The 13,718-nt window shown below is 45.0% G+C and overlaps 1 protein-coding gene across 8 annotated transcripts in view; it reads right to left on the bottom strand.

Moving 5' to 3' along the window:
* Positions 1-2,482: 2,482 nt before the first annotated feature.
* The window catches only part of strbp (spermatid perinuclear RNA binding protein), a 79,291-nt gene continuing 68,055 nt past the window's right edge, over positions 2,483-13,718 (bottom strand). For 4 of the 8 annotated variants that reach the window (XM_086152431.1, XM_086152432.1, XM_086152430.1 and 1 more), the window contains exons 16-19: positions 13,114-13,254; positions 12,460-12,589; positions 11,981-12,037; positions 2,483-7,242 (exon numbers count right to left, since the gene is read on the bottom strand). In XM_086152431.1, coding sequence (XP_086008557.1) covers positions 7,148-7,242; positions 11,981-12,037; positions 12,460-12,589; positions 13,114-13,254 — 423 coding nt within the window. In that variant the 3' untranslated portion in view covers positions 2,483-7,147. Of the gene's footprint in view, positions 7,243-9,533; positions 10,037-11,980; positions 12,038-12,459; positions 12,590-13,113; positions 13,255-13,718 lie in introns of those variants that run through there. The other 4 variants (XM_086152433.1, XM_086152435.1, XM_086152436.1 and 1 more) reach the window with 3 other exon arrangements.

The following is a 13,718-nucleotide window of genomic DNA, read 5'->3' as shown; positions in this document are numbered from 1 at the left end:
GAGGCCCCCGCGCGCGACGGACCCTCTTAGACAAACCTGCCAATTATCGCCCGGAACCCGGATTCTGCGATGATCGTCTGATATAACGACACCAGCGTCGTCACTATTCGGCGTCAGAATGCCCCCACGACGTCGAAAGACTGAACTCCGGTGAACTCCCTCCCGCCTGTCAAGTAGCCCGTGAATAAACGTCCCTGGATTGGTCACACGAAACCGAAGCGTGCGTGTGTAATGACAGCATTTGTGAGGCGAGGGTCCCTGATTTACCCCCGGCCGGCACCCGCCTTTCAAAACACAGACCCTCAGCGGAATCATCGGCTCATAAATCAGTGCGATCAAATCATTTTCGGTTTCCAGACGGCTCGCCTCGATGCCGCCGACCCCTGGTCGCGTTGGATTGACGCTGCTGGCCGAGGGTCGGGCCGGCGGGCGTATCCACGGAAACCGAGCACACGCTTGTGTGCAATTTTTGCATATTGCAACTGTTCCCAAGGGGCCTATACAATAATACACATCACATATTTAGAGAAGTGAATCCTTTGTACTTTGGTAGCATGAATTTGTAATCTATCTATCTATCTATCTATCTATCTATCTATCTATCTATCTATCTATCTATCTATCTATCTATCTATCTATCTATCTATCTATCTATCTATCTATCTATCTATCTATCTATCTATCTATCTATCTATCTATCTATCTCATTGTAGAAGTTAAAATGATATATAGAAATCATGAACAACACTTTTAAAATATGCAATTTTTGCAATGATATGTGAAATGGATCAGTGAGCTATTTTTTTTAATTAAGATTATTTGTTTTTTGTGTACAGAATAGGCTTTCTTGTGCCAGAGCCCAGCTTGAATTTCATCATTATTCTTGCTTTTGAAAATATCCCAAATCTATAATTAGAATGTGTCTTCCACCGCATTTCTATTGGCTGCTCGGTAACCCTTTCATCTACTGATAAATCCTCATGGATCAATGGGCAGCCAATAACCTTCTGCCAACATTTAGTGGATTCTGTTGATGTTGATGTGTGTGTGCGTGTGTGTGTGTGTTCGTGGTGGGGGGGCAATCTAAATGAGGTAGCTGAAAATTACAAACAGCGCATTGAAAAGTGACATGAGTGATAGTGACACTGATATGTGTACGTGTGTGTGTGGGTGTATGTAAATTAAAAAAAACATGGCTATTGTTTTGCATTGACAGGATGTTGTGTTGTGGGATGTTGTAATTACTTCCCTCTAATAACAAAGGACAGGAGGTCCAGCGACACGCTCGCCATGAGGTGATTGGGTCCGCCTGAGCGACCCAGACACGGTTGGAGTGTAAGGACTGTTCCATTTGCAGGGTTTCGCCGGCGTCGTGCCAACGTGAACGGGTCTCGTGAGAGCAGGAGGAGGACGTCACCTCAGCCGTTATGTAACATCATTATTCATGACATAATTACACTTTTAATGAATCATGTTTCTAATTATTTTAGGAATGACGCTGCTCTGTTCATCTGATTTATTTGTTTACTGATATATTTTATAAATAAAAAATAAGTTATCATCAAATAGCTTTAGTCCACACACATATAAATAAATAAACTACAAAAAAAAAATATGACTGGATAATAGTTGATTTATTAGTTTTCCTGATTTGTACAGGTACAGGTTCAGTGTTTTTTTTACAATAGTACATATACAGGTTTTGAAAGTAATTACAATCTTTTAGATTATATAGATTATTGTTCTGATTTTATTCTGATATTATTAAAGTGGAGAAACTCATTCGCCACAAATGAAAATAAACAAAGAAAAACAAAAGCAGGATCATCGCTTTGGAGTCAGTGAGAGGTCTATTTCAACTTGGTTGCCATGGTTACAATACATGGCACTGTTTGTCCACTGCGAACCCGGGGCCCCGAATTTGTTCATCCTTTGGGTTCTGTAAATGTTCCTGTATCAGACCTGCTTACACGATGACGATGATTTATAGATCATAACACACGTCCTATCATCGTAAATCATCATTATACCAAAAAAAAAAGCAGTGAATCGATTTGAATCGTGTTCATATCGATCACTTCTTACGAAATGACTGCACTTTTATTTTTCCTGTCAAAGTCACCAAAGCAACAGACATCGAACTTCCTCACAACTCATCAAGTCCCGACATGTTATTATCGAGTAATATTTCATTTAGAGATTAAATCTAATAATAATTGAGTTGTTGTTGTGATGAATAAAGCCAAGCTGAAGCACCGTGTTCCCTGAGCAGAACTTTAAAAACTCAATGAATGCTTAATTCTATTGTGTGCTCATTATGAGCAGTGAATTAGGGGAACCCTTTGATTGACAGGTGGGCTCCTCGTCCTCTGCGGAGACAGGGGTTCGTTTGCTTCGGGTGTGTCGGGACGAGACGGCGTCTCCACAGGCGACGCCGCTGATCTGACGCCTCCCGTCCAGCCAGTAAAGACAAACTCGCGTGTAAAGATTAAGCACTTTCTCAGCTTTATTGGATGGATGTGGACGAGCAGAGGTCAAGTCAAGGGCAGTGGTGAGCGCAGATCACCCTGCTGTGCATGTTGCTACCGGTCTGAACCTCGAGCACAGCAAAGTTCAGGGGCGCATCTCGACCCCCCTTTTTTCCCCCGCCAACCCGCCCCCTCACATCGCACAAAAACTACCTCTTTGATAAAAGACCGTGTAAATACATATATCACTTTATAGAACTTTATAGGCAGCATCAGAAAAACATTTCTGCTGAGCTCGCCGAGCCGTCAGAAACCAAACTGGGAAAAAAAAAAAAAAAAAATCCATCGATCACTAAATACTTGTCACTCATAAGACACTAACTTTTTGTCAAAAATATAAATAAATTAAAAAAAAAGAAAAAAAAAAAGGTTGATCCCCCAGAGTGGATGAGCTCAAAGTAGTTCAAAAAGATATATAGATGTATATGCATGTATCATATATACTGTTAATATATGTTTTTCTACAAAAAGTAAGTTTACTCTTCCTATGAGTAAATACATTCTACTCTACAATCACCATGACAACAGTGTACATCCAAAAGGCTTCAATCATCTATCAGGATATGAGAGCAGCAACATGCTCAATGGGACTGTATGTGTGTGTGTGTGTGTGTGTTTGTGTGTGAGTGCGTGTGTGTGACTGATATGTGCATACAGGTGCGAAATATGTCACCATACTCTCAAACACACACACATGCCCACACACACACCACACACCACACGCATACACACACACACACACACACACACAGAAAATGATCTGTCCAGCAGTGGGTCTGGTTAACTTTGTTTCAGGCGAAACGTGATCCCGGGTCTATTTCTGCTGCTCGCCACTCATAGTCACCTCAGATGGACCCCCGCCCCCTCCACCGCCTACTACCCCACCCAGCCCCCAACACACTCAGCTCCACTCAAACCCTCACTTCCTGTTCTAGCATGAGCTTTAAAAGAGGACGGACCAGCAAACCGATACTGTCATTACATTCCCCAACAGTCTGGACGGCTCCGGTAATGGACGGTCAACTCCCATGGAGTTTTCTTGGACCCGTCCTTTGGGAGAAACCCGTTATCCCGAAGCACCACGACCCCCGTTTATTTTCCTGGCCTCAAACACCTCGCGAGAGCGCGTTACCCGGCAAACGGAGCGGTCGGACCTCTTAAAACCAACCCGACATATTGCTGCATGTTTAGAAGCTTCGTCTGCGTTGGATGCCAAAAAGGATTTTGGTTGCAAGCATCCCCACCCAAGCCACTTTCCCTCCTACGCCCCTTTAATTCTTTGTCTCCAAACTCCCAGTCGGATGTGTTATATACAACTACAATACAATTGTCCCTCTGGGACAAATAAAGTTTTTTCTGATTCTGATTTTAATACAGTAAAGCGCTACAGGCTGCCCGCCCTGCAGCGCCCGGATTAAAACAACATGGCTCCAGTCCTTCAGTACAAACAAGGCCTAATGTTAGCAAAATCATATGTGTAACATACACACACACACACACACACACACACACACACGCACGCACAGACACAAACAGACTAGAGAATATGACGCTGTGTCCATGTGCTCAGCTGTTGGCAAATGCAAATGCAAATGCAAAAAAAAATAAGTATTTACATAGATGAGTGCATGTGTGTGCCTATGTGTGTGTATTTCAGATTACAGGTGTGTGTCAGGTAGCCCTGAGTTACGATTCGTGGGTCTGTTGTGCTTCTTGTATTTGCCCGGGACCTTGTTTTCGAACCCAAAAGCATAAAACTGTGGGAGCGGTCTGGGGGCGGCGGCGGAGGTGGAGGACGACCGTTGCTGACAAACAGTCGTAGCGTTTCTGGGCACCAAAATACAAAGAGCACCGCTTGGATGTGGAACAGCTGGATGTTATTCTGGGGAAACTACAAACAGATGTGGACGTCCAGGCGCTACTACCCTATTAAAACAGAGATGCAGCTTTGGGACGGGTGTATTCCATAGGCAGAAAAACTATATTGTTCTGAGTGTGCTCTGTGTTTTGGCCTTCATCACTTGCAACAATGGCAAAATGGATCTTCTTCATCTTGAAATTGGATGAAAAGGTTTGCTCACTGAGGTGTAACTGTCTGCCATCTGTAAGGTGGGGGGCGTGAGGATGGAGGGGGAAATTAGGAAAAAATTCCTAAGTGTGACAGGTCAGCCTCCACTCAGGAGTGTTAGACGACTGAGGGAATGCGGTGACGTGTCGTTTGCGCCGTCTCTGATAAACAAAATCTCTCATTTCCAGGACAGTGGAGTGGCTGTCGAGATGCGTGACCGAGGGCAGCCGCCCGAGAATCAGCGGGTCAAATTTTAATGACTCTCCCGAAGCCCAGAGCACGAAACCCTTGGATGATCCGCCTCTCACTCACACATCACGGCATCGGCCGCCTCCTCATTTCCAGCTCTGCGGAGATCTGACTCTCGTGCACCGACTGACTCTGTGAGCATCCCTCCATCTAAGGAAAGCTAAGGTGGAGGAGACCAAACAGGTAGAGCGCCTACTTGTGTCAAGTGAAGGGTTAAACAGAAAACACCAACAAGAGAGATGCTGCACCAGATCAACGGTATTGATTCCATTGAAAATCCATCAGGGAGCCGACGGGTGATCCGACGTCCCACAGACAGAAAGATTTCGTGACCACATGCTAACATTCATAGCCGAACCCCTACAACTCATTGGCGAAACATTCGTTCATTATCTATACAGCTTATCCTGCACTCCAGGTTGCAGGTGGTGCTGGAGCCAATCCCAGCTGTCATTGGGCGAGAGGCAGGTTTAACCCTGGACCGGTCGCCAGTCAATCACAGGGTCACATACAAAGACGAACACTCGCTCACTCATTCGCACATCATATACTGTAGAGACAAACAGTCATTTTCCACTCTCTTATTCACATGTCTGAGCAATTTAGGGTCTCCAGTGATACCCCTGCATGTTTTGGGACTGTGGGAGGAAACCGGAGATTCTGGAGGCAACCCAGCAGACACGTGGAGAACATGCAAACTCCACACGGGAAGTTGGAATCCAACCAGGGACCTTCTTGCTGTGAGGCAGAAGCAGTAACCACTGCGCCACTCTGTAGCCCAAGCGTAACATTTTCACATTAGAAGTGAAATTCAAGGGTTTGTTGATATCACTGCTGTTTGGCCAACAGCCAGAGGCTCGACATTTCCGAAGGATAAATCCATATCTGCCGACGAGGATCTGCAGCACAGGCGTGGAAGTGGAATTTCATGCGTATATGTTTCCAGTGGCCTAAAAGATCTAAATGATGGAGCGTGGAAGGCTGTTTATCTGAGCATCCTCTCCTGTACCGAGGCTTCACGCATTCACCGAGGCCACCAACAAGCAAACAAAACACAAAACCTGGGTGGTTTGCAGCTGCACGTTACAGCGTCAAACAAAATTTGAGCGGGATGTCTGACGGCACGGGTGGAGAGAGAGTGAGAAGAAGAGGGGATGTATGATTGTGCTTTTGGCCTCTAAGATGAGCTCGCCTCAGAGCTGCTGGCTGCGCTGATGCCTGGTAAATACAAGAGGGCGGAGCGCATACAGCCCCCCCCACACACACACACACGCACACACACACACACACACACACACAGGACTACACATGGCGAGTACTGGTAACACCGGAATTCCCTGCCAGCAGTGAGACTATAGAAAATGTGCTTTCTGACAGGTAAGTGTGTTTGTGTGTGTGTGTGTGTGTGTGTGTGTGTAGGTCACGAGTGTGTGGGTGTGTGTGTGTATGTGTGTGTGAGTGTGTGTGAGCGTCTCTGTCCGGAGCCGGACGGCAGAGAGCGTGCTCAGAAAGGCTCAGAAAGACATCTGATAGAAGAAAAGAGGAAAGAAGGAAGCATCATTAGTCCAACAGCACAGATTAATAGCATCAATACCAAAGATTATATTGCATCTCCTAGGACTAGATTCAATTGCTCAGTGAATATAAAATTGGAAGAAAGCTATACTGTGATATTACAGATACATTTCACTTTATAATTCTAAAATAATTTATACCAACAAGATATATTTTATAGTGTATTTACATAAATACAGTATCATATAGGAATATTATTGTCAACACGTTATTATCGAAACATACACCATACATAGATGTGTATATAGTCATGTTATAGCCACACGAACACGCACGCACACATACGAGGAATATACAATCAGAATGAGCTATTGCAATGCTGTGTCGGGTCAAACTGTCAGACATTCACATCTCAAGTAGATAAGCTTGGAGAGAGGAGTCAGGGTATATTGCTATAAGAAAAGGACCAGCACGTCCGCGCCAAGCTGACATTTTTGCGTTAAATCCCAGTATTGCTTTCGTGAAGAGTCACTCCCCATCCGATCGGGATCGTCCGAAAGGCCCGGGAGAGAAGAACTTCTGCCAGTTTGATGGGTTTTTTTTTCCCTTGCTGCCTGGCAGAGACCCCCCTTCCCCTCCATCCCAAGCCGGCTGATTAAAAAGGACAGACGGAGTAGTCCGTCAGCCGACATGGAAAAAGGCGGCCCGGTGGAATCTAGAGAAAGAGAGACACAGACGGGGAGTGGGAGGGGGCGGAGGGGAGGCCGCCCCGGGTGACCCGCCGGCTCTAGAAGTCAGAGAAGAGGTCCTGGGGGCCCAGGTGGATGATGAAGGGAGCGATGGTCCGCGGCTGGTAGAAGGGATTGTCGATGAAGAGGCCTCCTGCAGCAAGGTGGAGGACAGACACAAAACAGCAGAGGCAATTATTGCATTTATGATCTGAGACGCAGATCACTCACTCGCCGCCGGGTCTCACGACCACGTCCGATCCGCTGAGTCTGAGTGGATGTTTTAATTGGAGCGGCGGATTTAATAACCTCAGAATTAAACTTCAAATTCGGGGAGGGGGAGGAGAGGATGGCACTCGGATTGAACCCAAGGACAAATGGGACGATGCCTTGGATTGTAATGTAAAGGTCAGAAATTCTGACCTCCTTCCAGGGAACATCTAATTAAACGGCCCGCCGGTTCAGAACAGGGAACGTGGAGTTCAGTCTTCTTTTTGCCGTAGAGGGACCTGCTGCCCACGGTGAATTACCAGCTGGAGACTATTTCGCCATAAAAAACAAAAGCCGTGTTTTTTTTCCAGTCGTGTTCCGGAAAAGCGTCGTTCTTAACTTTACGAACAGATCATGAAAAACACAGGCTCTTTGAAAAATGGCGTTGCCCTCCTTGTAACGGCAAACAGTGCAATGTCGAGATAGAAACTTGTTCCCGAACTTTTACATAGTTCTCTGCTTTTTATGTAAACCTTGTTATCGGGATTGTGACCTTTTTAAACGCAATTCTAATTTTCGTCTCAGTACGCCACCCAACCAACATGCATCGCAGGGTGTTTATATAGTTTTTAACAGTACAGATTAATACAGATTTACTGAATTTCAGGAGGGTTTAATTACACTTGACAGCAGCTAATACTTCCATACATATTCTTCTACTACATACGCGAGCAAAAACTACCAATTCCTTGGTGTAGTTCTGGTTACAGCCACTCAGGTGAGCCTCCTGAATCGAAGCAAACGACATGACATTATAACACATTGGACTTCGTATCTATTAATTTTGGATTAAAAGATGTGGGAATGGAGGCGTGGCAAGGTTAATCTGCAGAAACGAACCGCGTGATTTTATTTATTTCCAAAATACCAAAGTCTGCCTCGAGTTTATCCTGCAGAGCCCTCAGCAGACGGATCGGAGGAAGACCCAGCAAGTATATCTGAAGTTTCCAGGCAACATATGAGAAAATCTGAAAACTAGATAAGGAAAAACTTTAGCGCGTCAATTCTGTTTGTAATGGAGGAGATGGATAGAAAAGGTTGTTGATTTAGCTGTTTCAAGGCTTCGTAACAACTCGAAGGAGCTCAACCAACCATTGGATGAGGTACCAGGTCCTCTTATCCAACGGCTGTGCGTCAAAGCTGTAACTATGGAGATGTCTTCCAGACGAGGTTAACCGTTACTCTGACGGGACAAACTTTTTTTGCCTATCCGGCTCAATTTATTCAATGGGATTAGTAAAAACCATTGCGACAACAGGCCAGGATTCATAAGGGTTTTAATGAAGGAAACACTTTTTATTGACACGTGACGTCAGTGACATCAGCATCTATGAATGAGAAAAATATGGTAAAATAGATAAATAAAATGTAAAATAATTATTATTGATATACTTTTATTTTTTATTCATATATCCAGCTGAGCTCTTTTTAATTTGGGGTCTCAATCTAGATACTAGGTGTTGCAGTGGTTAGCGCTATTGCCTCACAGCAAGAAGGTCCCTGGTTCAATTTCGACAGGGAGCTTTTCTTGTGGGTTCAATGGAGATCAGAAAATCACCCTGACAAGTAAATGGTTGTATGTCCCTATGCGTGATCCTATGATGGACTGGGCACCAGTCCAGGGTTAAACCCCGGCTTTTGCCCCAATGACAGCTTGCATAGGCTCCAGCAACCCCCTTAATCCTGACTGCAGGATACGCTGTACAGATAATGAAAGAATGAATGAATCTAGATATTAAAACCGTAAGTTGGCTCCAAAAATCACTCACACACTCTCCATCTCACACAAACACAGAGTCTCCGTGCACACTGAAGGTGACAGCTGTGGGAAACCTGCCCAATACGAACCCACGTGCGGTAATGAGATCATGCGACTGAATGCAAGATGCAGGATCGGACAAAGGCTTTTTAAATGTGTAATTTGTCTGGGGATTATCTTAGCTCGGGCTCTGCGGGATGTGACCAGGAGCCCAGTGGAACAGGACATGTGGAGTGGAAAGGTGGCGAAAGGAAAGGAAATATGTATTATTTTATACATAAAGGTGGGAAATCAAGATCAATAATTGAAAAGGAGGATGAGATCCTAAAGGCGGCTACGGGAGCCAAACCAAAAAAAGGTGCTACTGAGAACCTATGGCAGCTGAAAGCCTTAAAATCAAATATACACAACCAGCATTCAGCTTTTGTAGCAAATAAACTTTATTCAAATTCATGGTATTTATTTCTATACATCCTTCACGCAGCTTCATTATCATTACTTTTACAAAGAGTGTGTGCTGTGTTCTGTATGTCATTATGCAAAAGCTATATTTCTCCCAAAAAAATAAACACAACAATGATATATATATTAAGAATCAAAGAATGAGGTAAAAATTCACAGTACAAATCTTTCAAGTTTTCCTTAAGAATCTAAAACTACAGTATAAGTTTTGTTTTCATACAAGAGCTTTTGAAAATAAAAGAGAAAACAAACAAGCAATGAAAAAAAAAAAGCACAAAACTTAAGCTCAAGTCCCCCATTCCTGATGCGTTGATAACAAGACAAAACTGCTTCCCTTCTAGAAAATGGCTAGGGTGAGTTTGATTTGTGTCTCTCCTGAGCTAAAAGAAGTGGTAGTGGGGGACGGGGTAGGCGGGCACTTTCATGACAGGCAACAGAAGCATTCTCTTGGGCAAACCTAGAGGGGAGACATGAGAAGAGCACAGCTCTGCGTGAGTCCAGTGCAGCAGAAGGGCGTCTATGCTAGCTAGGCTACGGACGGTGCTACAGCTACAGGTCAGGCAAGCAACCCCACCCACAATCCTGCCCCTTAACCAACAGGCCTCCTGAGGACGAGTCACAGCCTGGATCTCTGCTGTCTCACAGAGATTCTTTGTAATAACACCGTAAATGATTGATTTCACTATATCACAGATCCAATGTCTTCTTTTTTCCCCCCGACAGATACGAAACAACCACCTGATTGAAGTCAGATCTGAGGCAGCAACATTCGGAAAGTGTTATTACTACTGTCAGGTGAGGAGGCCGGGACTACAAACATGGAGACCCGAGCTTGTAATAAACCTGAATCACCCTCTGTCTGTGGTTAAACTTTCAGCGAGAAAGAGCTGTTAGTATTTTACGGACAAATTTCCCCCCAAAGCAGCAGTGAGAGTGAAATAAAGCACACGGAGCAAAGCGGAAACAGGATTAAAACACTGCATCATGGGAAAAGTCAGAGTGGGTTCCTAAAGTTTTAGTGCGCTCCTGCTTCCTGGGCTCTCCCTCTAATTACCTTAGAGTACAATTACTGCAACAAAACCATTGAAATTTCCATATTATAGAGAAAAGAGAATAAACAGTATCGGACACGTACTATGAGGGCAAAAGTAGTGGAACAACTGAACATCACTCCAAAACAAGCTTCTGCAACATAATTTCTAAATCCAAAGGCACCGATAACGAACCGGGCTTTCGTTTGAAGGATTTTTGTTTTTTGTCCATATTTCAAGTGGAGCGCTGATGTTTGACGAGGAGCCTGGCTGGCAGCTTCTCTTTCACTCAAATGTCAGGGCTCTTCTATTGTGTATCAATTTATCGCACAGCCTTACTCTAACTGGACGATTTCAGGGCTTGGCCATGACAAACCCCAGTATGTCAAAAAGGAGTGCCGACCGCAGGCTGAAACGAAACTCGCCTGACCATCGCGGACTCCCAGCTTCACCATAAACAGAAAGACTGAGGCGCGCTTCATGTTTGAGGTGTTGAGTTCTCTATACTGGCTTACTGAAGCACATAAGACCGATTGAAAACTCCAGCTGCAGGATGGACAGAGAGGCCTCCCAGTGATAGTGTACACACACCCACACATGCGCGCAATCACACACACATTACGCGACACAAGGCTTAGTCTGTTGGGGTAAATGTGACTTTGTATGACAGGGGAATGTGTATGCAGTGGATTCGGGACCAACAGCTACACTGTTAAAAGGTCAAGGACCAGTATAGATTTTAGCCTTTAATTCCAGTGCGTGGGGGTGTCTGTGTTTGTGTGTGAGAGTGAGTCGTCCAGTGAGGGCATGGAAACTCCTTAGCAGCAGTAACATGACAGGAGCAGCTCTGCCACGCTGCCTTAAATATCAGCGGAATAACGGAAATGCAGTGTACAGACTACATGTCGGTCTCTATCCAGCCGAGGAAAGCAGATAGGCGGCTGCTCGGCGGAAAAGCTTATGGGGGCGAATAACTGCGTGCACAGGCGTGTTGTTATCGTGATCCATGTCTGACAGTGTTGAGATCAGGGGTAGCAGACAGCATTTACTGACTACTCGTCTGAAGCGGGCAGTGAGCAGACACTTAGCCAAGAGCACAAAATACGCTTGAAGCAGGGTTGCAGAGGACCAATAGCGACAAACTAAACATGGAGAATGATGTTATATTTAAAAACAGCAAAGGGGGAGGGCTGGTTAATGCAACATAAACCTCGGATGATTAAATAGGACACGCGACAGTTTTAAAACGTCGCCATCAAAAAAGAAAAAGGTCTGCGGTTTCGATCTGCTAAATGGCTCAGAGGGAGGAGGTCTGAGGAGGGAGGAAAGGATGCAGACTAGATAAAGAAGAGTGGTGAGGAAGCACGTACCGTACGCGGGAGCAGCTGCTGCAGCAGGGCTGTAGCCATACGGCGTCCCGAAGCCTGCTGAGAAGGGGGTTACAGAGTCATATTCAGCTGCAGCATCCTTTAATTCCAAAGTCTGCAGCATCTTTAGTGAGGGCTAGAGTGTGTGGTCCACCAGTATTGTAGCGGACAGCGGGGGGATGGGGGAGGCTGTTCTATGAGAAGCACGACCTCAGCAGATGCTACAACTCTCAGAATGTGATAAACCTGGCCATACAGTAGACACACATTGCTGTCTAGTATTTGCTCAGGTGCTGCGGATATCTGATTTGAAGATGGTGGCATGGAGACACATAAACAGGAAGTGGCTAGCAAACAAACTAAGCAAATACAGTTTTGTTTTCTGTTTAAAGTTCAACTGAATCTCTATGAAATAATAGAGTGATATCAATCACCCTTATTTGATTGATCGGGGTCTAGCAGCTAAAAAATTTAAAAAGTACCTGGCGTTACGTATCCCGGTGCAGCTGCACTGACAAAGGCTCCTCTGGCAAGCGTTGCTCTTCCTCTTCCTCTGGCTACCTGGGCTGCTACTGCTGAGGCTGCTGCTGCTGCAGCCAAAGCTCCTTTAGTCTGAGAACACGAACACACGAACACACACACACACACACACACACACACATACACACTTTACAGGACACTGTCTGACATATTCTTGTCGAAAAAAATATTTAGTATTCAGATGCATTACTACTGCTATTGTGTGCTAAAATATGGAGGGTGGCTATGATCGCACAATAAGACATGGGTCATTTTTCATTGTCCCCCTGTTGTGGGACATGTTTTATATACATCAGGCTTACAGAGCAAATAAGTGGGAGAGTTGTGATTTGATCTGATAACAGTTGCGAACTGATTGTGCAAGACATCTGTTAAACACATTGTCATTGATTACTGAGGACTGTGGTGGTCAACAAAGAGGACAAATTGCTCCTTGACAGCGACAACACTGATAATGGAGGGATTTTGACGGAATCGCATTAGAGCTTGGCAAAGCTCACATTTACTTTAGCTGTTTCTTTTTTTGTAATCAACCATGCACGTGGTGCACACTCCCTTCGTCAAGTGCACCCTTTATTTAAAGTGTGTGTGGTCACCTGAGGAAGTATCTTTTTCTTCTTGTTCGCGGCAGCATTGGGACCAGAGAAGAGTTTCTCTAGAGCTGCCAAAGCGGCACTGGCCTTTGCTACTTTTTTGTTGGGGCCCGCCCCACGAAACTTCTGCCTGTCCACCTCCACCTGCACGCAAGCAGAACACACTGATCATCGACTGATAGAACTTATCAAAACCTGTCAAAACTTAAAGATAAGTTTGCATCCAGTGAACAGTGTTATCATTTTTCTAAGAACAGCTGTCATTGTTCAACCTTTTGTGTTACAATGGTCACAAACAAATGCGTTGGCCGAATCCCGTGTGTTTATCAGTCATCAGTAACTCAGGGCGGGACTCCGGCTGAGCAGGAAGCTTGTTTAGCGATACCCTGCTGTCAGGCCGGCGTGCTAATCAATCAGCAGAGCGATGGAGCAGTCAGCCATGTCTGAAAACAACACGCCCCACAGAGAGCAGGACTGCCTTCCACACTGCAGCCACCTCCACTGATTGACTGCTGTTGATCATCCCGATCGTGTATGTGTGTGTGATTCCCCTATTAACTATACAGCTACAGCTCACACAAGTTTTGGAAAACGCAATGTTTTCATTT

This window comes from Fistularia commersonii, chromosome 9 (assembly GCF_037954325.1).
Source record: "Fistularia commersonii isolate RoL2024-O1a breed Wild chromosome 9, RoL_Fcom_v1.0, whole genome shotgun sequence".
In the NCBI taxonomy this organism is placed as follows: Eukaryota; Metazoa; Chordata; class Actinopteri; order Syngnathiformes; family Fistulariidae; genus Fistularia; species Fistularia commersonii.
Note: the sequence above shows the minus strand (reverse complement) of the source record. Positions and strands in the feature narration are given on the sequence as shown.